The sequence below is a fragment of the Tamandua tetradactyla genome, chromosome 23, assembly GCF_023851605.1.
Source record: "Tamandua tetradactyla isolate mTamTet1 chromosome 23, mTamTet1.pri, whole genome shotgun sequence".
Classification (NCBI taxonomy): Eukaryota; Metazoa; Chordata; class Mammalia; order Pilosa; family Myrmecophagidae; genus Tamandua; species Tamandua tetradactyla.
The window spans coordinates 23,738,737-23,760,261 of NC_135349.1; the positions used below are offsets into that span (position 1 = coordinate 23,738,737).

At 51.8% G+C, this 21,525-nt stretch overlaps 3 protein-coding genes across 14 annotated transcripts in view; 1 reads left to right on the forward strand and 2 right to left on the reverse strand.

Moving 5' to 3' along the window:
- Window positions 1-4,103: 4,103 nt before the first annotated feature.
- Window positions 4,104-19,038, reverse strand: RNF40 (ring finger protein 40). Its single transcript, XM_077141195.1, is given in 21 exon segments — window positions 4,104-5,282; window positions 7,351-7,452; window positions 7,555-7,695; window positions 8,879-9,004; window positions 9,084-9,296; window positions 9,488-9,637; window positions 9,770-9,887; window positions 9,980-10,386; window positions 10,469-10,590; window positions 11,667-11,802; window positions 12,092-12,271; window positions 12,390-12,509; window positions 13,277-13,351; window positions 13,447-13,593; window positions 13,714-13,835; window positions 14,364-14,570; window positions 15,933-16,074; window positions 16,208-16,375; window positions 16,805-16,891; window positions 16,893-17,008; window positions 17,093-19,038. Coding segments are annotated over 20 exon segments (2,985 nt in total). The 5' UTR covers window positions 16,938-17,008; window positions 17,093-19,038; the 3' UTR covers window positions 4,104-5,105.
- On the forward strand, window positions 16,992-21,473 carry CFAP119 (cilia and flagella associated protein 119). 9 transcript variants are annotated; one of them, XM_077141210.1, is made up of 10 exons: window positions 16,993-17,876; window positions 18,186-18,217; window positions 18,810-18,875; window positions 19,052-19,221; window positions 19,909-19,979; window positions 20,204-20,320; window positions 20,419-20,479; window positions 20,567-20,653; window positions 21,095-21,139; window positions 21,234-21,473. In XM_077141210.1, exons 1-10 carry the CDS (start codon window positions 17,670-17,672, stop codon window positions 21,410-21,412), a joined length of 1,035 nt encoding a protein of 344 aa, XP_076997325.1. In that variant the 5' UTR covers window positions 16,993-17,669; the 3' UTR covers window positions 21,413-21,473. The 9 variants fall into 9 exon arrangements, with proteins under 9 accessions (XP_076997329.1, XP_076997331.1, XP_076997325.1 ...); XM_077141211.1 differs by having other exon boundaries at window positions 16,997-17,870; XM_077141214.1 differs by lacking the exon at window positions 20,567-20,653 and having other exon boundaries at window positions 16,992-17,876.
- The window catches only part of PHKG2 (phosphorylase kinase catalytic subunit gamma 2), a 34,667-nt gene continuing 32,302 nt past the window's right edge, over window positions 19,161-21,525 (reverse strand). Inside the window, exons 10-11 of one of the 4 annotated variants that reach the window (XR_013167957.1) lie at window positions 20,446-20,619; window positions 19,590-19,727 (exon numbers count right to left, since the gene is read on the reverse strand). Coding sequence is in view for 2 of the 4 variants with exons in the window: in XM_077141207.1 (XP_076997322.1) it covers window positions 19,176-19,213 (38 nt within the window). In the remaining 2 variants the exon portion in view is untranslated. Of the gene's footprint in view, window positions 19,214-19,589; window positions 19,728-20,445; window positions 21,377-21,525 lie in introns of those variants that run through there. The other 3 variants (XR_013167956.1, XM_077141207.1, XM_077141208.1) reach the window with 3 other exon arrangements.

The window sequence follows — 21,525 nt, forward strand, 5'->3', positions numbered from 1 at the left end:
AGGAGGCTGGGGGATTCATGAAGTCTTAAAACACATACCTCTTGGGGGAAGGGGTGGTGGAACCAATAAGCTTCCTGTGGAGAGACTGCCCCGTGATGCACTGGCCAGCTCAGGCTTGGCTGGGCAGCCCCAGGGAGGCCCCACTGGCCACAAGGTTGGTGCCCTCCTGAAGGCTGCCCTTCCCTGCCTGATCTGGGACCTGGGCCTCTTTTGAGATCCTGCAGAAAAAAATAGAGACCTGACCTGGCATCCCCCTTTAGAGATGGCAGCCTGGGTGCACTCAGTGTGGAGAGGCTGAGATTCCAAGCAGGGCAGCTGCTTGCCTAAGGGCCTCAGCAAGTCAGGGCGGCCAGGACAGGTCCCACGACTGCCTCAGCCCCCTCGACCCCCATCACCGGGCCTGCTGGAACCCAGCCTGGACTCCACACTGTCTGCTCTGGGGAATCCTCAAGGCCAGGCCTGCCGCAGCGCCACCTCCTGGGTCTAGGCCTGGCCCTGGCTCCTGAGGTCAGTGATCGCCCTGGCCTGTCACCTGGTTCTGCCTCTGTTGGGAAGCTGTGCCCCCACCCTGCCCGTGCTTCTCTGCCCGTGCTTCTCTGCCCGTGCTTCTCTGACCCAGACATTCAGGGCCAGGCTCACTGTGCTTCTTTCCCATTCCCCACCTGGAAAGCAAGGGGTGGGCCAGAGAAGGGAGGGAACTGGGCGAAGCACTCAGCCTCCACATCCTCTGTGTTCCTGACACTCGGGCATTAAGGTCCTAGAGCTGGCCCAGGACTGAAGGAGTCTTCAGTCAACTGAGGGGACCGCAGGGAAAGTGCAGGCACCGGAGCACGGCGAATGGTGCAGAGACTGCGCAGAAGGGACTGTGGAGCCCGGAGATGGTGCCTGCCACGGCAAGAGTCGGGAGGAAGTAACCTGAGCGCCCAGCAGGGGCAGGGGCAGGGGACTGTGGGAAGGTGACACTAGAGAGCAGAGGCCAGGGTTCTGTTTTGTTTTCTAACTTTTTATTTTGAAATAATTTCAAACTTACAGGACAATTGCATAAATAAAACAAGCTCCATACAGAGAACTCCAACATATCCCCACAAACCCAGAACAACCAATTTTAAAATTTTGCCACCTTTGCCATCATTCTATCATCTATTTTCTGAACATTTGAGAGCAGGTTGTAGACGTCATAATCCTTGAATACAATACTTCCATGTTCATCTCCTATGAACAAGGATATTCACTTTGGTAATCACCTTAACTGCAGTTATCAAGTTCAAGAGATTTATGATATGAAACTTACAGTCTATATTCCTTATGTCCCAATAAAGCTCTTTTGAGCCTCCATTTTTAGATCCCATCCAGTATCATGTATTGCATTTGCCATTATCTCTTTAGCTTCTCTTTTTAATTAATTGTGGAAACATATATAAAACATAAATCTTCCATTCCCAACCCTCCCAAGCCTATCATTCAGTGGGAGTAATCACAGGTACAAGGTGGCAGTACCCTCACTATCATCCATTACCAAACTTTCCCTGCACCCCAAACAGAAATCCTACACTTATTCAGCATTAACTTCCCACTGTCCTTGCTCCCCACTCCTGGTAACCCATACTCTACTTTCTGTCTCTGTGAAGTTGCATATACTGAAATGTTCTTTGTGGTTCCCATGGCCCTTAAATTTACGTTCTAAATCTCTAACAATCTTATTTGCTTTGATACCAACTTAACTTCAATAGCATACATAAACTGTGTACCTACATCCCTCCATCCCCACCTTTATGTAGTTCTTGTCACAAATTACAGGTTTATACATTATAACTCCAAAACCATCAATTTATAAAATGCATTTTATGCATTGCCTTTTTGGTCCTAAAAAAATACACTGGTACTGGTATTTCTATTTACCCACATTATCTTTACTGGAGATCTTCATTTCTCCTCATGGCTTTAGTCAATTGTCTGGTGTCCTTTTCCTTTCAACCTGCAGAATCCGTTTAGCATTTTTGTTGGGTCTGTCTGGTGGTGACAAAGTACCTCAGCTTTTGTTTATCTGGGAATTTCTTAATTCCTCCCTCATTTTTTGAAAGAGAGTTTTGCCAGATACAAGACTCTTGGTTGGCAGGTTTTGCTTCCAGCACATTAAATATGTCTATTGTCTCCAGAGATTCTGATGAGAAATTGGCATTTAATCTTATGGAGTTTCCCTCGCATGTAACACATTGCTTCTCTTGTGGTTTTCAGAATTCTAGCTTTGGCATCAACAGTTTGATTATAACATGGCACATTTTTGGGGCATCTCATCTGTGCTTGGTGATGTAGTGCTATTGGAGGAATTTAAGGAAACGACATCTTATTTTCCCCATGATTGGTGGTAATTTCTCAGGTTTGGAGCTCAGATGAGAGAACTTGGCTGAGAAGAAGTTGAGCTTTGGCAGCTGAGCTGAAGCCATGGCCGTGGAGGAACACACCCAGGGAGAGGGGCAGAGTAGTAAGGAGAGGACGTAGCTGGAGGACCAGCAGAAGATAGTGATGAGGTGCTAGCTGGAGATGAGGAGAACCAGGAGAGTGTAGCACCCCAATATCCAAGGGAGAAGTTTCAGTATCAAATGCCCCACAGGACCCTGTGGCCATCAGAGGCAACTGTCCCTAGTTCTGGCAGAATCAGGCACCTTCATCACTGAGGCCATCTGTTCAGGGTTGGTCCAGTGGTGCTTTGGCCTGCACATCCTGGAGGCCCAGGGTATCACAGTCACTGTGGCCATTGGGGGCCTGCAGGGGTCAAACTCCTTGGAGGGGCCTGACCAAACCCTAAGGCAGATATTCCCAACACTAGATAAGCGTGTGGTAAACCAAGGTCTACAAATTTTCCTTTGCTTCCCACCATCATTAGTGCTTGCTCCCCTCCGTTGATATGCAGGGATCTTTAGGTCATTCCCTTGATTCTCAAAGAGCTTTTGAAAGTGATTTGATACCTGTCATTAGATCTGCCGACCCACAAAGTCTAGCTGTACATTAGGAAAGATGTCTGGGAGGCTTTTTGTCCTTACTTGCATTGCCTTAGGGAGCCCGTGCAGACGTCAGAGGACCCGGGGGGGCTTAGGCCTGACCCAGGCGCAGCGCTCTTCTCGGCGAGGGGCCTCTCCAAGGGGGCACAGGTGGCAGCGTCTCTGTGATGCAATATCCTGCTTTTCCCATCCTTGCCTCCGCTGCCCTGAGAAAGCAGATACTGCCTCCGCGGCCCGATGCCGTCCCCCACCGCGGCCCGCGCCTCAGCCAGCGCGCCCAGCGCCTCCACCCCGGCACCCGAGGCCACCGTTGCCCGTGTCTCAGTCTCCAGTCCGACCTGGTCCGGCCGCTACAGCTCCGCGGAGGCCGCGGGCACCAGATGGGGTCCGAAAGCGGACAAGGCCGCGAATCCCTGCGAAGGAGCAACCACTGACAAGGCCGCGGGCACCCTTGAAAGCGCGACCGCCCCCAAGTGCGTGGCCGCCACCGTGACCATCGCCCAGACTCCAGCTCCGGCCTCAGCCCCGGTCAGCCCCGGCTCCAGCGCGAGTCCCAGCACGACAAGCGTGATGGATCCATCCGAGGTCCCAACAGCGCGCTGAGCCCAGAAGCGCCACATAACGCGCGGTTCCAACTTGCAATGAAGTCAACCCACCTACTAAATTGCTTCATCTATGCGCCCACCGCAGGGAGGGGGTTGAAACTGTTGGGAGGATGACTCGAATTTCGGTCAGGCCGAGGGTCCCACTCCCAGCGCCTTTCCGCTAACAGGAACTACATTTCCCATGATGCACCTCGCGACCTCCCGACACCCTCCACGCCAGGACCCTTAACAGCCAATGAGTGCCGGGGAGCGTGTCGCCCCGGCCTGGAGCCAGCAGCCTTCACCTTTTCCCGGGGGTAGATGGTTCGGCTCTAGGGGAGTGATCACATCTCTTCTGTGCAGACGCACTCCTCCCATGGGCCCAGTCCAGGATAGGGACCCCTGACACCTATTAGGTCCAAACGTAGCTAGAACGTGGGGGTGGGAAACAGCAGACCCCTGTGGGTTCACACCCAGCCACCGCAGCACATTTAGGGCAAGGGGCTTAGCTATGAAGCACTGTAGGTCGGATGGACATTTATTGGTAACAATTACCTGCCTGTACACGACTCTTTAGAGCAGGGGCTGTGGTTGCAAGTGGGCCCCTCCATCTATCACAGTTCCACCCCCCAGGCTCTAGGTACTGCCTTCCCAGCCCATGGAGCCTGCTTGTGCAACACCACAGGACGTTTCATGGATCCAGGGTCAGTGATGGGTGGTTGGGTGAAGCTCTTCTGCCTGGAATGATCAGAAGTTGGCCCAGTGGCTGGTCTGTTGTCCCTTCCCTCCTGGAAGATTTTGCCTCTGCTGCATATAAGGCCACCAGAATGAAAGGGTCAGAGGTGGGGCTCTAGTGGAGCCTTAGGGTACATGAGTTGGGGAAAGCTGGCTTGGTAGAAATGTAGAGCTTGGGGAGGAGCCTCTGTAGATAGAAACTGATGATCCTGGTTCATACTCATGAGAATGAGTTGACTGCAGCAACCCGAGAGGAAGAAGTAGATGTCTCCCAAGAGGGTGCCCCCTTCAAACCTTAGCATAATCCCAGGGGATTCCACAGGAGGGAAGCCCTGTCTCCAGGCCTGGGGGTGTAGATAAAATCTACCTGGCTTCTTGAGAGGGTCAGCCTCAGAGAAAGCAGGTTAGAGTCTGGCCTACCCTGTTCCTCACTTGTGGGTAGCAGCTGCTGCCTGGGGGAATTCCTCACATAGGGCTGTGATGGACCATTGGGAGTCTGTGGGAGAAAGGTTAGGGCCAGCTTTCAGGAAGCTCGGCTAAGGCCTTTCAAGGAGAACCCTGAAAGGTTCTACAGGGTAGGTCTCTTAGGCTACAGCTGTGACCTTCAGGAGCTTGGCTGATCCACTCCCACTAGCATGCACCCGAACACCCAAACCAGCTATGTGGGCAGAGCTTGGACCCACAGGGTCCAGAAGACAGCATAAGGGACACTGAACCCAGGGTGGGGAGAGACTGGGGGCATAGCCCCCAGGGTCCATGGTGCTCCAAAGTCCCCAGAGTGTCAGGTTCAGCTGATGTAGACGCGGTGAAAGTCATGGGCACCAAAGGCCGCGTTGCACTTGGGACACTTCCTCTGGCGGGCCTCATAGCGGCCCCGCACACACTCGAAGCAGAAAACGTGGAAGCACTTGGTAAGGACTGCATCCTTCTTGCGGGTGTTACAGCAAGGGCAGGTCAGCCGTGCCTGGGTGGAGCAAAGGCATGAGCTCGGGAACAACCCTGACGTGCCCAGACCCTGAGCTGCCTGCAGGCTGAGCTCGCCACACAGCAAACTGCATTCAACCCTCACAAGAACCCAGGAAACGGGGACAAGCACCCTACAGACAAGGAGACTGAGGCTCAGAGGCCAAGTTCTCAAAATGAGAAAGTGGCAGTCTGAGTTATACCTGGGCCAATCCCACCCAGCCCTCCTTCCATTCTGTTTCACCTCTTGCTCTCCCAGCCCTTCTACAGCAAAACCCCAACCCTGGCTTAAGCTGACTGTCCACCTCCTCTCCACCTGTTCTTGGTAAGTCATATCTGGGCATGGCAGTGTAACTAGACACTAGACATCTATTGTCTCTACCTTTACCTGACCCCCTGGTGCTGCCCAGAGATCCTGCTTTGAGGCCCTGGACTCACTTCTGTCCTCAGACTCCACACTTGCCAACTGCAGATAAGACTCTATCCAGCATACCTCCTCTGCCCTGCTTGAAATCCCAGGCTAATCCCTATGCACAGACACACACACACACAGACACTCACCAGCATCACCTCTTCCCTACCTTAGGGCCCTATTCATGAGTGTTTAACAGGCTCCAAAGCCTTTCTCATCTTTAGAAATCTTCCTCTTCTACCCCATGGCCGCCTCTTCAGGTCAGACTGCTTCAAAGGGTTGTCTATTTACTAAATCACCCTCAGCGCTCACCTTCTGCTCACTCCAGTTTATGAGAAAGAGGCAATCTGACTGCTACCTCCACCCCCAACTCCAAACCATTCCCACCAAGGTTCTCAAATCTAAAGAGTGTCTCTCATGCTTAGTTCATCTCCCTCCTTGGCAGCTCTGATGCAAGTTATCCCTATCCCCTGAAATATTTCTCCCTAACTCCCTCTCTATATCTCTTCTTCCACCCAACCCTAATTTATCTCCCTCTGCCCGTCACTTAAATTTTGAGATTCCAAACAGAGAGGAACAATCCATCTCTTCTCAAAGCAAAAGGGGCAGTCATATCGGCTTCCACTCCTGTCTCTGTTGCCATGCCCCAAAGTCCTGTTCTCTAGCCCAGCCCTTTTGCCTTGAGTGCCACACCCTCCCAAACAGCACCCTCCCAAGAATTCCCATTGGCACCTTGTTCTCAGCACATCCTTGACATTTTACACCAAAACCTACTCTTCTGCAGTTTTCCTAATTCCAGAAAATGGCACTGTCAGCCTCCCAGCTGAAACAAGGAACCCAAGGGTTATTTTTAATACCTCCTTCTTCCCCACCCAACGCACCTGACCCTCCTCCAAGTCCAGGCAAATCTGCCTCCTAAATGTTTCCTGAACCCATATACTTGGATCTCCAACTCAGTCTTGTTTTCTGCCTCAAAGACCACAACAGCGTAACTGCAGATCTGACTATGTACCCCTCCTGTTTAAAACCCTTCAATGTCTCCACACGGTTGAGAGAAAAAGCCAAGCAGCAAACCCCGGCTTATTACACTCCTCAGGAGTGGATGCTGCCCTACCTCTCCAGGCTTGCTTCACCCTAGAACTCACATTTTTGCCCCAACTATGATGTCCAGCAATCTTTCACATGCCTCTCGACCCGAGATCTCGACATCTGCCTTTCCTTTTCTCCGGAACTCTCTCTCTGATTCCTTGTGGCCACCCAAACCCATCCTCCTTCAGCAGGTACAGGTGAAGAATCATTCAAGTTGGTTTAAGGGCCTCCTCTGAGTTCCTCAGCCCCTCTGACCTCTGCTATCACATCTCTTGATGTGATCACTTGACTGCCTCCCCCATCTATCAGTTTCAAAAGGTCTGGGACCAAGTCTAGTTCTGAGCCTCCTCCCCACCCCCACCCCCAGCACTGTGCCTGGCACATGGTCATACAACAAACAAACACTGGCTCGGCAGTTTGACTCTATAACCAGTGTTCTGCCTGCAACCTCTCTGAGGTTCCACCTTATCTTGGGGGTACACAGACTACCCACTCCACTACAGTTCTCAGCAACCTCTTGTCTCAGGTTCCAGGGTCAAAAGGCCACAGCTCAGCCCCACAGCCCTACCTTGTACTCCTTAATCTCCTCCTGGAGGATTTCGTCAGCATCTGCATAAACCTCCACCTTCCTCTGCTTCTCCAACTTGCGGCGCAGCCGTGAGATGTCCTCCTGGGACAGAAGAGAGGCGAGATTAAATGCAGGGGCCCTCCCACTATACCACCTGATCCCAACACCTCTGGGGCACTGGTCCACCCTGTCCTCCCCACACACCTGAGCCCTCTTGAGGTTGAAGCTCTCTTTCTCACGAGCAGCCCGGCTCTCCGCTAGGCAGGGCTGGATCTCTCGCAGCCGCGTCTGCACGTGCTCCAGCTGCACCTTCAGGTCCTCGGCCAGCTGGGCTGCTTCTACAGCCTGAGGCGGGTGGGACAAGGGGTAGAGGCATCACTGCCTGAGTCTGGGGCAGGAAAGGTCAGGACATGGTCCACCTGTGCTGTAGAAACTGTGATTCTGGCTCTTGAAGTCCACTGTTTGTGCTGGACTTGATCCTGCCCGACCACTGAGGCCTTACCTCCTGCTAGTCTCCCCCGTGGCCCTGATACACAGTTCCTCACCTGCATGATGCACTGGCCTGTCTTTGAGCCTCCACAGGGCCCTTCATTCTGCTCCCCTCAACTCCCCAAACAAGCTGTCCCCTGCAACTCCCTCAGGCCTCAGTTCATATGTCACCTCCTGAAAATACTTCCCCATTTCCTTTTCCAGCACCTTGTTTTCTGTCATTAAGATGTACTGGGATCTGTAATTACACATTCTATCTGTGGGATTATTGGATTGATATCTGCCTCTCAAGAAAGGAAGTACCACAAAGGTAGGGCCCCTCACGACCCCACTAGGTCCCCAGCCCTCAGGACAGGGCCTGGTACACAGCAGAGGTGTGAACAAAATTGCTTAAATGAATGGAATGACTGGAAGAGAAAAAGCCCAGCAGGGGGCAGGAGATGAAAATCAGTATTGATCATCAACCTGTGTCATGAGCTAGACATCCTTCCTGTGGAATGCACTTAAAACCACGTGACAGGGACCACTATCCACGTCAGGCAGTTTACCAACACAGTGGTGAAAAAGTGAGTCCTGGAGCCAGACACTCTGAACTCAAATCCCAGTTCTCTCTTTCTTTCTTTCCTTTTTTTTTTTTTAACATGGGCAGGCACCGGGAATCGAACCCGGGTCCTCTGCCATGGCAGGCAAGCAGTCTTGCCTGCTGAGCCACCGTGGCCTGCCCCCCAGCTCTCTCTTGAGCAAGACAGCTGACCTCTCTGAGCCTCAGTCTTCCTCCCTTGTAAAATAGGTAATAACAAAAACCACCATCACTGGGTTACTGTGAGATTGAAATGTGACCAAGAGTGCACAGCACTCAGCATGGGGTCTGGCACCTAGTAAGTACTGGATATGTATCAGCTGGTACCCAGCTGGAGCACCTCTGAGAGAAGATGCAGGGCCAGGCTTCAGTACCCCCACCCCAGCCAGCCACTGGCCTCAGGAAAAGGGGAGGCAAGCCGGCTTCCTAGGTCATGGGTCCCCTCAGGCCCCACCTCACCTTCCTTTTGTTGAGCTCCAGGGCCTGACTGCGCAACGTCAGTTCCTTCTCCACACCCCCAAGGCTGCCCTGCAAGGCCCGCTCCTTTTCCTCCAGCTTCTGCACGGTCAGCAGCTGGGCATCCACCTGAGAGCCGAGGTGGTGACTGAGTGCTGGAGAGGCCCTGCCCATCTGGTTCCACTCTGCCAGCCCAGGGCAGCCATACCTGGGACTTGAGGCCAAGAACCTGCTCTCCTAGTTCATCCTTCTCCTCCCGCAGGAGTTTGTGGATCTGGTTGGCCTTGATCCGCTCTGACATTAGCTTGAAATTGGCATCATCCTTTTCCCGCAGTTGCTGTAGCAGCCGCCCATTCTGCTCCTGCATGTCCTCGAAAGCCTGACCTGTGACATCCATCTCTGACAGCAGCGCCTCCTCCTCCTGCAGCAAATGGGCAGGGATGAGATGGGACATGATGGACAGACAGCATGACTATGAGGAAGCCACAGGAAGGTGTGGGCAAAGAACCAGGGAAGGGGCCGGGTCGCTGAGGGGCCATACCCACCAAGGGTACTCAGGGGGTTTAGGGGGAGCCCAGCACTCAGAAGCACAGGGATCACCAGGAGCTGTACCTGCTTGGTGGCTCCCAGCTTGCGCTGCAGGTGCTCTATCTGCTCCTCTGCTTGCCGGATACGTCGCAGGGCATCCTCGTCCGCAATCTTCTTGCTCTCCCTCCGATCCCTCTCCTCCAATTCCCGGATGCGGCTCCGGAGCTCATCAACCTACATGAGGAGGCGAGAGCACTCATGACACTGCTTACCACTGACCTAGGGTTCTGTTCTGCTCAGAGGCCTCCAAGGGCAACAAGACCCCTGGGGTGGCCTCTGTGCTGGCCCCAGCCCCTGCCCCCTCACCTCAGCTTTGGCCTTGCGTTCTGCGGCCATGAGCTGCACCTTATCCCGCTGTTCCTTGGGCGCGGACTTGTACATGTCCAGCAGCAGCTTCATCTCCTTCTGGCTCTCCTGGGCCTTCCTAAGGGAGACAGTGGAGCAAGGGTCAGTGAGTTAGAGCTGGAGGCCATTTGGCTGGGGTGGGCAGGGTAGGAGACAGAACAGGGCCCTCACTTAAGTTCTGCTCGGAGACCTTTGAGGAGCTCTGACTCCTTCCTTTTGGCCTCTTCCACCTTGACCTTCTCCCTATCAGTCCTTGAGAGAGCTGAGGATGCAGGTGGGGGTCCCAGACCAGGCCCTTCCCGTTCACGAAGTTCCCGCTTGGGCCTGGCTTCAGGCTCTCGAGCCCGCGAAGAGGGGCCCTGGACATCCTCTTCAGAGGGAACCAGCTCCTCTTTCCTCACTGAGGAGGCAGCAGGGGTGGTGCCAGGTACTGAAGCCAACTCCTTTCTGCCCTCAGGCGTGCCACAAGGGCCTGGCCCACTCTCTTCTTTTCCTATGGCTGGGGCACTGAGGCCAGAGTCGTCTGTGTGGCCCAGGTTGGGTATAGAGTGGGTAGAGCCACTGGCTTGGGCCCGGAGCTGAGAAGAGAGAGAGGAAACTGAGGTGAGACAAGTTCACTGACTGGGTCTACCCAAGGCTCTTCCCAGGCAGCCCACTCACTTTGCCAATCTCAGCCTGCACTTCCCGTAGCTTCCGCTTGTACCGCTGGGCATCTCCCTTGAGCTGGTGGTTGTGGTTTTGAAGGCTACTGATCAGGTGGCGCATCTCACGGTTGATGGGTCCTGGAAGGAGGGGATCGGGAAGTATGGGGTCGAGTGGTCCCAAGGTCAGGGTTCTGACCCCTCGGTGGGAGAAGAGGCTTAGCCAGAGCCATCACTCTCATCATGCAGGAGAGGAGGACTGAGGTTTCATGTGTGGACTGATTTCATCAAAGTTAATAATACAGACTTGAAGAAAATTCACCCAAAAGAAACTTGGCACTTCCTCTTGGTATTACCTCTGTTAATGTAGATTCTTTTAATAGCTCCAGATCTCCTTTATGGACTCATAAAATTGCCAAAATAAGTTAATTTCTTTTAGATTTTTAAACAAATGTCACCTTCTCAGTTACACTTACCTGGCCTCCCCATCTAAAATCACAACACCCTTTCTCCTGAGATTTTTCTATTTTCCTTCATTGTTTTATGTTTCCTGGTATACTTTTATTTATTTATTTATTTATTAAAAAAATAAAGAAACAAAATAAAACAACTTACATAATCAGTAATTCACAATATCATCACTTAGTTGCATATTCATCATTTCTTAGAACATTTGCATTATTTCAGAGAAAGAAATAAAAAGACAATAGAAAAAGAAATAAAACGAACACGGGAAAGAAAAAAAAAAGATTATACCTACCATACCCCTTACCCCTTGCTTTCATTGATTACTAGCATTTAAACTGAATTTATTTTAGCATTTGTTCCCCCTATTATTTATTTTTATTCCATATTTCCTGGTATACTTTTCACTGACTACCACATAGGTTCTATTTTTTTCTACCTTATTGCCTGTCTTCCCCTACCAGGATAATGCTCCACAACGGCAGCGAGTCTTTCTGTTGTGTTCACTAGTATAACCCCAAAGCCTAAGGCAGAGCCCGCCTTCCATTCACTCTTTGGACAATGAATAAATATCTCAAAGACCCAAGGGGGCTGATGGGAACCCCTCCTTGTGCCCTGCAAGCCAGATAGTGTGTCCTGTTTCCCACAGGGCACTGAGGTTCAGGGGAGAGTAGGGGCTGAAGCCCTGGTGTCTAGATATGCAGCAACCCCACCCCAGGTAGGGCCCCACCCCATCTGCCCACAGCACATACCCGCCTGCTCGTTGGCCGCCAGGTTCTGTTCAAATTCGATGCGCAGCATCTCATACTCCTTGCGTACCTGGGCCAGCGTGTCCTCCAGCTGGATGACCTCTGTGCGCAGCTTCTTCTGCAATCCCAGCTCATCGCTCTGTAGATTGAGGCACTAAGATCCCACACAACCCCTCAGCCCCTCTGGCAAACCCTTCCCCCCTGCCTCAGGCCTCAGTGGCACACACCTCACTGAGATCACTCCTTAGTCACCAAGCTCTTATCTTCCTTTGCTGCCTTATTTACTTATTTTGGGGGATCTTTACAACCAACTGACATGTACATGTTCGACATCTTCCTCAGTGGCTTAGGAAGGATCTATTCCTGGCAACCACACTCAGCCCTGGAGTTCGGGCCCTAACCCCAACTTCCCCAATCCAGGGCCACACCTCCATGTGTTCGATGTGTCTCAGATGGGAGTTTTTGGTGGCCAGCAGCAGCCCCCGGGCCTCGTCCAGCTGAGTCTTCACTTGCAGAGACTCATTGTAGAGCAGTGAGAACTGGGCCTGCAGCATGCGGTACTCCCCTGTCTCCCGCACCACTTCTTCAGGAAGGCTCCGAAGGGCCACCTGGGTTCAGGATGGGGGTGGGGGGAGGCGATGCCCAAAGGCGGTCAGCAAGCAGGATTCTGGATCAGTCTACTGTACCCTGCAGGTCCAGGCCCCCTCAATCCCAACCATGTCCCACCTTGAGACGCTCATTGGTCCGCACAGCCCCCTGCAGTTCAGCCTGCAGTTTCTCCAACTCTGCCATGCGGCTGTTGGCCAATTCCTGGTTTTCTTCCAATTCTGCATTGAGCATCTCAAACTGTGGAGTGGAAAAGGCCATGGGAGACAGGGCCAGGTCAGGTTGAATACTTTCCTCACGTCCCCACTATACACTTCATCCACACTCCCCTGTGTAGGGTAGTGATGGACTACGAAATCCCAGTGGCAAGTCAGACCCCAGCACTGTCCTGAGAGCTCCCAGGTAAGGGGGAGAAAATTTAGTACTGCATGGCCACTGCTGGGAACCAAGGCTCCTACCTAACCAGGAGTCAGGGAAGGATTCCTAGAAGACCTAAAGACCCAGCTGGAGTAAAGAGAAACAAGATACAGTGATCCCTATGGTGCCAACAACCAGGAGGTAAGCAGAGAGAGGAGGAGGAAGAAAAGAAGTGATTCCATACACCCCACACCCCTCACTGAGGTTACTCCTCAGCCACCTAGTTCTTATCTTCCTTTTCTGCCTTATTTACTTATTTTGGGGGGGATCTTTACAACCACTGACATCTACATGTTTGACATTTCTTTATGTTGACTCCCCTAACTAGAACCTAAACTCCATGATGGCTTCGATTTTTGTCTATTTTGTTCCCCAACATTCCTATCACCTAGAGTGGTAGCTAGTATTTAGTGTTCTGCAATTATTTACTGAATAAACGCATGAATGAAAGAACAACAGAAGTGAAACTGCACAGGGCAGGCCCTCAGGTATTATGGTTCTATGCCTGTACTTAATCCTGAGGGGCACTTTGAGGACACAGTAGAGAAACAATACTTGGAGAACTTGGAAGAGGAATGATGCCCACTCACCTTCTGCATGCTAAGTGTGATCTGGCCACCCTGGAAGCCAGAGGAGCTCCCAGACACATAGTAGCCAGAGTTGAGCTGTGGAGAGAAGAGAGACAGACAGCTGTGGAGAGGAGCTAGCGCCCTACGTTTCCAGCCCTAGCTCCATACGACCCAGCACCCCAAAGCCCCACCTGCTCCAAGGCCTCCGCCAGGTGCTTATTGAGCTTTTGTTCACGCTTGCGCAACTTCTCAATGTCCCACTGCAGGTCCTCCACTGTTGTCTCCATCTCTAATACCTTGGTCTCTGCTGATGTCACTTTATCCTGGAGCTCAGAATACTGGGGCAATGAAAGAGAGAGATGTTTGGATTGGAGACTTGGCTCCATAAGACTCCTTGGGTGCCCATCTAATCCAAACCCAACTCTAGTTCTAATCCCACCCCAATGCCCAACTCCTACCTCCAATGAAATGCGGTGGTGCTTCTCTTGCAGCTGGGTGGCCAAGTCCTGCAGCCGCCGGTTCTCACGGCCTAGCTCCCGGGTTCGTGCCCGAGCTGCCTCACCAGGAGGCTCATTGTCCCCTGGGAAGGGAGGGCGCAGGTAAGAGCCAAATCCAGAGCAATGGGGCAAAGTACTAACTCACTTTGGAGTCTGCTACATGCCCAGTGTGATCCACCAGCTGTCTTGCCAATTTCTCATGACAAAGCCAGGAGTCCTTATCCCACAACACAGAGAAGAAAACACTCAGACAAGGTAATCATTTGCCAGGATGCCTGGACTAAGGTGGCAGAACCAAGGCTGGGAGAAGCCTCAGCCTACAAAACCAGGGCACTTGCTTATTTACGTTTTGGAACAACAACCCTCACTATGATTTGTGAAAAGTGCTCTAGAGAGGTCTCCAGTCAGAAAGGGGTGACCTCACAGCATCAACAACTATTCCCACCCATCTCTCTCAAGTTCAGCTCCAGGAATCAAAGCTGAAGCCCCCATCTACAGCCAACCCTTTCCCCCAGAACATGGCTTATTCCTTGAGGAATTTTAACAGACCTTGGCCCATAAAGGTGCAGGCAGTGGTACACAGCATTGGGATGGGAACAGAAAGAACTAACCTCGACTATATACTTGCTGACAGAGCTCCTCCACCCGGCGCTGTAGGCGGTCTGAGGCCTCTACGACACGGGACACAGCTGCCTTGGAGAACTCCATACGGCCCTGCAGCTGAAGCTCTACCTCCTCACTGCTGCTGGCACCCAGTGCAACCACAAAAGCCAAGGCTGGCTCACTGAGAGGGGGCCGTAGCTGTACTGGCAGGGGCTCTGGAAGGGACAGATGGACAACAGTCACCATCACTTGGTACCAAGTCCCTGACTGAGTCCTTCATACTTCACAGCTCACTAGGATCTAATACAATGCCTGTAGCATATTCTTTTTTTTCCCCAATATACATATTTTTTAATTCTAACATTTGTTCCCCCTATTATTTATTTATTTTTAATCCATGTTTTACTCACTCATCCATATTGTAGATAAAAAGAGCATCAGACACAAAGTTTTCACAATCACACAGTCACACTGTGAAAGCTATATCGTTATATAATCACCTTCAAGAAGCATGGCTACTGGAACACACTGCTACAGTTTCAGGCACTTCCCTCTAGCATAACACACCTTAATCTAAAAAGAGGGATCTGTACAATTCATAAGAATAACCTCCAGCATAACCCCTCGACTCTGTTTGAAATCTCTCAGCCATTGATATTTTATTCTGTCTCATTTCTATTCTCTCTTTCCCCTTTTTGTTGAGAAGACATTCTCAATCCCTTGATGCTGAGTCCCAGCTCATTCTAGGATTTCTGTCCCACATTGCTAGGGAGGTTTACACCCCTGGGTGTCATGTCCCACGTAGAGAGGGGGAAGGCGGTGAATTCACTTGCCGTGCTGGCTGAGAGAGAGACAGGCCACAACTGAGCCACAAAAGAGGTTCTCTGGGGGTGACTCTTAAGCCTAATTTTAAGTAGGCTTAGTCTATCCTTTGCAGGAATAAGTTTCATAGGAACAAACCCGAGACTGAGGGCACAAATGCCTGTAGTATGTTGCTATCCACATCTGAAAAGTGAGACAACTGAGTTTCAGAGAGAGAAAGTAATTCCCTCAAGGCCACTAATCACTTCCTCCACCTTCATGATCTAAATTAGAACCACATGCCTGTGTACACGCACACATCTATTCCCTTTCAGAGAATGCTTTTACTTATAGCTTACAATTGCATAGTTTTGTACACGCAATTGTACAGATCTGTTTGTTTGTTTAACAGCTTGTTTAACAGCCTGTCCACCTCTCTAAACATCAGCTTCCTGATAGCAAGGGCAACATTTTTTTTTGTTGTTCACCTTTATCTCCTCTGAATCTAAGACAATGCCAAGTACATGGTCAACATTCAATATTAATATATTTTTTTGAACTAAATAAAAGCATCAAAACACGGACTGTATTATGAACCAAGTCAGTCAGATTCCAAACCCTGGATTCTTACTCACTGCACTTTACTACCCAGATATGAAATTAATGATGTTGGGGAGGTGGGTGGAGAATTAAGTAGCCTAAGATCAAAGTACCCTCCTCCCCAGGGCCCTCCTGGAACTCATCTAAGCATCCCAGATCCTAGGATTCTGGCCTACCCCTCAGCTCCGATGTCCCTGGCTCCTGGAGAGTCATCCCATCACGTGCCAGACCCTCCTGGGTCTCAGGTGCCTCTGCCCCTGAAGATTGCTCTCCTTGGCTCTCATGGCATCTGAGAAGGGCTTCCACGGTTTCATCCAGCTAAAGGGAAAAAGCACCAAAAATGTTATGAATCCCTCAGGTGCTTCCCAGCATCACAGTCCTTTCCCAACAGGCGAGCCTGAAGACTGGTAACTGGGTGAAGGCCAGGTCTTGAAAAGCAAATGGCAGCCACCTGGGCCCAGTAGCGGTTGACAATGAGGAGTGTGGCGTCATCTGTGGCTTGCCGCTTCTCCAGCTTCTCAATTCGTTCTCGGAGTTCATCTTCACAAGCTTGCCGCTGTTCTAACCGCTCTGCTAGCTTCTTGTTCTTGAATTGCAGGACCTTAAGGTCCATCTCTTCCTACCAAGGGAAACAGAGGGGCCAAGGAGAGGTCAAACAGGGACCAGAAATCAAGACCGGGGAGAGACAGAGGACAGCAGCTGAAATGGCCCAGAAAGGGGTTAGTGCCCAGACTAAGCTAACAACAGTATTGAAACAAACTCAAGACACCCCCTGAGAACGTTCTTGGCTGAAAGGAAGCTAATTCTGTTCTGCCGCTGCCCCTTTCTAACTCTGACGTCTCTGACAAGTCACAGGCCCTCTAAGGAACCTATTTTGTCATCTGTAAAAGGAAGGCAAACGCGGTGTTCTCAGTTCCCTTCAACAAAGAGCTCTGGAAAGCGGATCTTGCCAAGTCCGGGAGCTGGGGGTAAGGTTCTAGGTGGCTTGGGCGGAAAACAGAGATGGGAGCCTAACAGTCTCTGAGGGGCAGGACAAAAGCCCACGAACCGTGGAAGAGATGCCCCCGAGGCGAATGGGTTCTATGAGTGTGGTTGTAGTCTTCTCCTCGCGGCTCAGCTTCTTCTCTGGGGGGCCCCGAGCCCCCGTCGCCAGCAGCACGCTTGTTACCGGGACCGGACATGGCCGCGGCGGCTAGGAGCGGCGCAGGGTCCCCGGCAGGTCGTCAGGGGACGGAAGCAGCACTTCCGTCACCTGCAGAAGACAGAAGGAAGAGGTGTGGAAGCGACCGTTGTCCCATAGTCCGGAACTCCCCCGCGCACACCTGCTAGAACCTACCCTCGCCGGACCCAAGGCCCTTACTCGCAGAAACTTCAGGCTCGCGCCGCCATCTTGGATTCATCGAACGTCACCAAGCAGCCCAGAGGCAGGCGCAGGCGCCAAAGGCGGTACCGGATATGGCGATACTTTTTTATTTTCTGTTTCTATTGGTCGCACTTGGTTCCGCCCCACCGCGCTTCTTCCAGAAAACCTCCTCTTTCTCTAGGTGATTGGTCAGTAGACAGTTGCTATGGTAACCCAGAGCACACTTTCATTTCTTCACCCGAATCTCTCTGCCTGCTTTTTTATTGGTAACTTCGAAGTGGGCACCGAGATGGTCTCGTGCAACCCTCTACGCATGCGCACTGTCTCCTCACCGATTGGCCTACTTTCCCTCCTCAGAAGCCTCCTTAGCAACGGTCGCCGTTGAGACGGAGGGAGACGCCTCCCGCGGATTGGCTACACGGAGCCTCTCGGCAGGCGGAGATTGGCTGCAACGTCGCAAGAGGGCCAGGCTTTGGCAGTCGCTTCCCTAGAACTGGCCACGCCAGAACCGAGCCGGACAGAGGCTGTGGTGACCCAGAGAAGCGACAAGATGCTCCCCAAGAAGTCCACCCAAAGGCTGGGACTGAGAATGCCGTCGGAGTTTGAACTGCCTTCGGAACTGTGGCGGGAACCGGAGAAGGATTTCAGCTCAGTGGGTGAATCGGCCCCGAGAGTGCGAACGGATACGCGGACCGAATCGAGGACGGCGTCCGTGGAAGTGGATGAAGATCCTGCAGCCAACTTGTTCCCGGTGAAGGCAGGGCAGAGTGATCTTTTCCTATGCTTCTAAAAGGGGTCCCGGCAGGGCCCACCTGTATTATTCACTAATGTTCCAGACCTTTCCCAGGGAGAGGCAGGGCGCGTGTGGCTCTGTTGTTCGCAGGCTTATGAATAGTAATTAGGATCTGCTGAAGCCCCGCCCCGCCCGCGTTGCTTGTCCAGGGTCCACAAAATGGGAGAGTAACCTAGCGCGTTCTCAGACCCCAGGAGGTTCGCCACGGGCTAGGGTCTAGGTGGCCAGGGGTCACACAGCTCTGCCTTTTCCTAATACGCGCTCTCTTCGCAGCCGCCGCTGCCCAAGCCCCGGATCTGCATGTGGTGAGTGTGGACAACCATGGGGAAATGTTCGATTTCACGCTTGCATTCTTTCTTTAGCGCCTCCCCAAAGGTCCTGCTTAAGTATTCAGGGCAGCCTCATTTTACAGATGAGGAGGCTGAGGCCCAGAGATGCAATTATTCTAGGTAACTGGAAGCCAGCGCTTCTGCTTTCCCAGTCCACAGAGAAAGTGTGGGAAGAAGGGAGCCCAGTGCTGAGGATATAATAGAATCTCATTGCTGCTGTGAGGTGTTGTTCACTACCAGGGGACACAGAGGCCCCACAAGGGGGACTTCCCCAAGGTCATAGAGCAAAGTAGTGGCAGAGCAGAGATGAGAACTTAAGTTTCCTGACCGCAGACTTTATACATGGAGAGGCTCAAAAGAGTTCCTTTAGGTCATGCCCTCATTGACAGGTGAAGAAACTGAGGCTCAAAAGGAAATGACTTGCCTAAGGTTGCATAGCAAGTTAGTGAAAGTGCTGAGCATCAAACTCAGGTCTCCTGATTCCCAGCCCAGTGCTCTAGTCATCACAGCCTGTCACAAGACTAACATGTAACAGCCACCAACTTTCTCTCCCCTCTTCCTATGACAGGAAGTACCTGGACATCCATTCCATGCATCGGCTGGAGAAGACGGCCAACACTGAGGAGATGAGGGAGTATGGGGCTGAGCAGGGAGGGGAAGAGTTCTTATGGAAGGCTGAGGGGATGGGTTGGGAAAACAGGAGACATGGGTGGCCCCAAGCATGTGGTAAGTGGGCAGTGGGTGTGCAGTGGTGAGGCCAGGCTCACCTTCTCCTACTCATCATTCAGTCCTTCCTCTTTCCCTCCCAAGGGTGCTGGCTGAGCTCCTGGGGCTGAGCTGTCCTGAGCAGAGCCTGCGGGAGGCCATCACCCTGGATCTCTTCTCCCATGCACTTATCTTCTGCTGCCAGCAGGGCTTCTCGCTTGAGCAGACATCAGCAGCTTGTGCCCTGCTCCAAGATCTCCACAAGGCCTGTGTTGGTAAGAGGAGGCTACTGGAGGGTTTGTACCCCGGGAAGGGAGGGCGGCTGGGTTGGCACAAAAGACCATGAGAAGTAGGAAGTAGAGAGATTACCACCTACATCTGTTTTGCTTTAACTAGTGGTATTACCACACGTAGGTTACTTAAGCTTTGAAGCCCTTGGTTTTCTTGTCTATGAAAGCACTACCTTTGTAGGATTATTCTGAGAATAATCATATATGTAAACATATGCATAGTGCATAATAAAAGAGCCCCTGAAGTGCATGGGTAATTCAGTGGTATTCTCACCTGCCATGTGGGAGACCTAGGTTTGATTCCTGGTCCATGCAACCCCATCCCCCCCAAAAAAAGAGAAAAAAATCAGAGCCTCTGCTTCCCCTTTATTCTGACTTGATTTTCTTCAGAACAGTTAACATGACCTTAAATTATATATTCTTTGGTTTATTGTATGCCACTCCACTAGAATATAAGCTTCATGACAGCAGGACCCTGTCTTGCTCAGTACCTAGAACAGCACATAGTGGGTTCTCAGTATTTGTTGAATGGATTAACAAAACAAGCCAGTACTTGAACCTAGATCTGTCCATTTCTAAAGCTCATGTTCAGTGTGCACTTATTGAGTGAGTGAAATGAACAAGCAACTATCAGAAAGGGGACTCACTGTCACATCTTGTTTTCCCTCCCAGCAACCCCCTTGGGCAACGTGGAGGAATGTTACCGCTACTTCACCAGTGTTCTTTTTTGCCATGGAGTCAGGGTTAGCTCCCCTGAAACAACACCTTCACCATCCCCCAAACTGTGTCCAATCCAATCTCCCATCCTCTCTCCAATTATCACCCTCTTCCTCTAAAGGCCACAATGGGCTCTCCCTGTTCCTAGATTGCCAGGTCTTGGAGAAAAGCCTAGGGCTTCAGGCAGTGGTGATGGGGAGAAGGCAGGCCTCAGGTAGGTCAGTCCCCTAACTCACAGTCATCCCCACAGCGACCCCCCTTCAGCATCGACCTCTTTAAGGAAGAACAGCTGCTGGCCCTGGCAGACTATGTGGTCAACACCTACTTCCGCCACTTTAAGCTCTACAAATACGTCTTTACTCCCCAGGTACTGGGACATGGGCCACAAGAGGCCAACCCTCATCTTCCCCTTTCCCTCAGTGTAGGTGCCCTCCTATCAGCCTCTCACTTCCTCTCTCTTCCCAGGTGCAGCTGGATCTATCTTTGACTTACTTGGGGCTGCAGGCACCCAAGCTCTGGCCAGAAGGTACGGAGGGGAAGGGAGCGGGCTGGAGCTGGGGCTGGGGCCAGGGCCAGGTCTGGGGTTGAGGCCTCTTCCTGCTTCTGGCTTCAGAGAAAGAAGGTGAAGAGGCAGAGGAACAGACAGTCACCCCACAGGAGCAGGAGCTGGAGATAGCAAACCAGTCAGAGCAAGAGCTGAGTAAGGACCTGGAGAAATTAGGGTCCCCGGGGACTCTGGGCAGGAGTAAAATGAAGGGCTTGGACCACATCAAGACTTAAGACTTTACATTTTTAGTCATGGTACCCTTTGTCCAAATGATTCCTTATGCAGAAGGCCAATATGACAACAGATGAAAGCAGTTGCTCTAGGTGGAGCCAAAGCTCCAGGATAGGCTAATTATAAAAGCAGTGACATTAACTAGCATAGTTGGCAAGCACCAAGCAGCCCTGTTTTAAGCATTTTATATTTTAACTCATTTAATCCTCACTCAACTGGGACAGAAATGTGGTACTGTCCACATTTCACCCATGAGGAAACTGAGGCATGGAAAGGTTAAATAACTTGCCTAAGGGCACAAAGCTATAAATATGAAGAACCCAGAAAGTCTGACATGGGCCCTCTGCTCATTTCCTCTCGCAGAAGGACTGCTGACACTGCCTGAATTAAAGCCACAGTGCCACCTGGGTAGGCCCTTGGGGGTGGTTTGCCTAGCTAGGGGCAACTCCCTTAGGCCCAGATAGCATTGCTACTGACCTGCCCCTTCATCCTGCCTCTGCAGGCCACAAGTCTACCCTCCAAGCCTTCATCAAGACCCAGCTGAACAAAGAGTTGGGGCAGCTCCGACAGCTGGTGGAGGAGCGGCTCAAGGCCAGTGAGGACAGGCTCAGCAGCAAGTTGGCTACCCTGGAACAGCCCATCCACCTGCCGCCAGGGAAAGGCAAGAATAAGACCAAGTGATCCTCAGTGTTTCCCCCAATAAAAGCCTGTGCCAAAGCGTTCCCGTCCCTGTTCCCCTCTTTCCCCTCCTGAGCACCTTCTGGGCTTCCCTGCCTTAGCCAGACACCAGACAG

Bases quoted from the DNA above. Each gene is read 5' to 3' on its own strand.
- CFAP119 (XM_077141210.1), top strand. From the start codon at position 17,670: ATGCTCCCCAAGAAGTCCACCCAAAGGCTGGGACTGAGAATGCCGTCG. The intron at 20,321-20,418 runs GTACTGGGACAT...CTCTCTTCCCAG, and splicing joins AATACGTCTTTACTCCCCAG to GTGCAGCTGGATCTATCTTT. The intron at 21,140-21,233 runs GTAGGCCCTTGG...CTGCCTCTGCAG, and splicing joins AAAGCCACAGTGCCACCTGG to GCCACAAGTCTACCCTCCAA.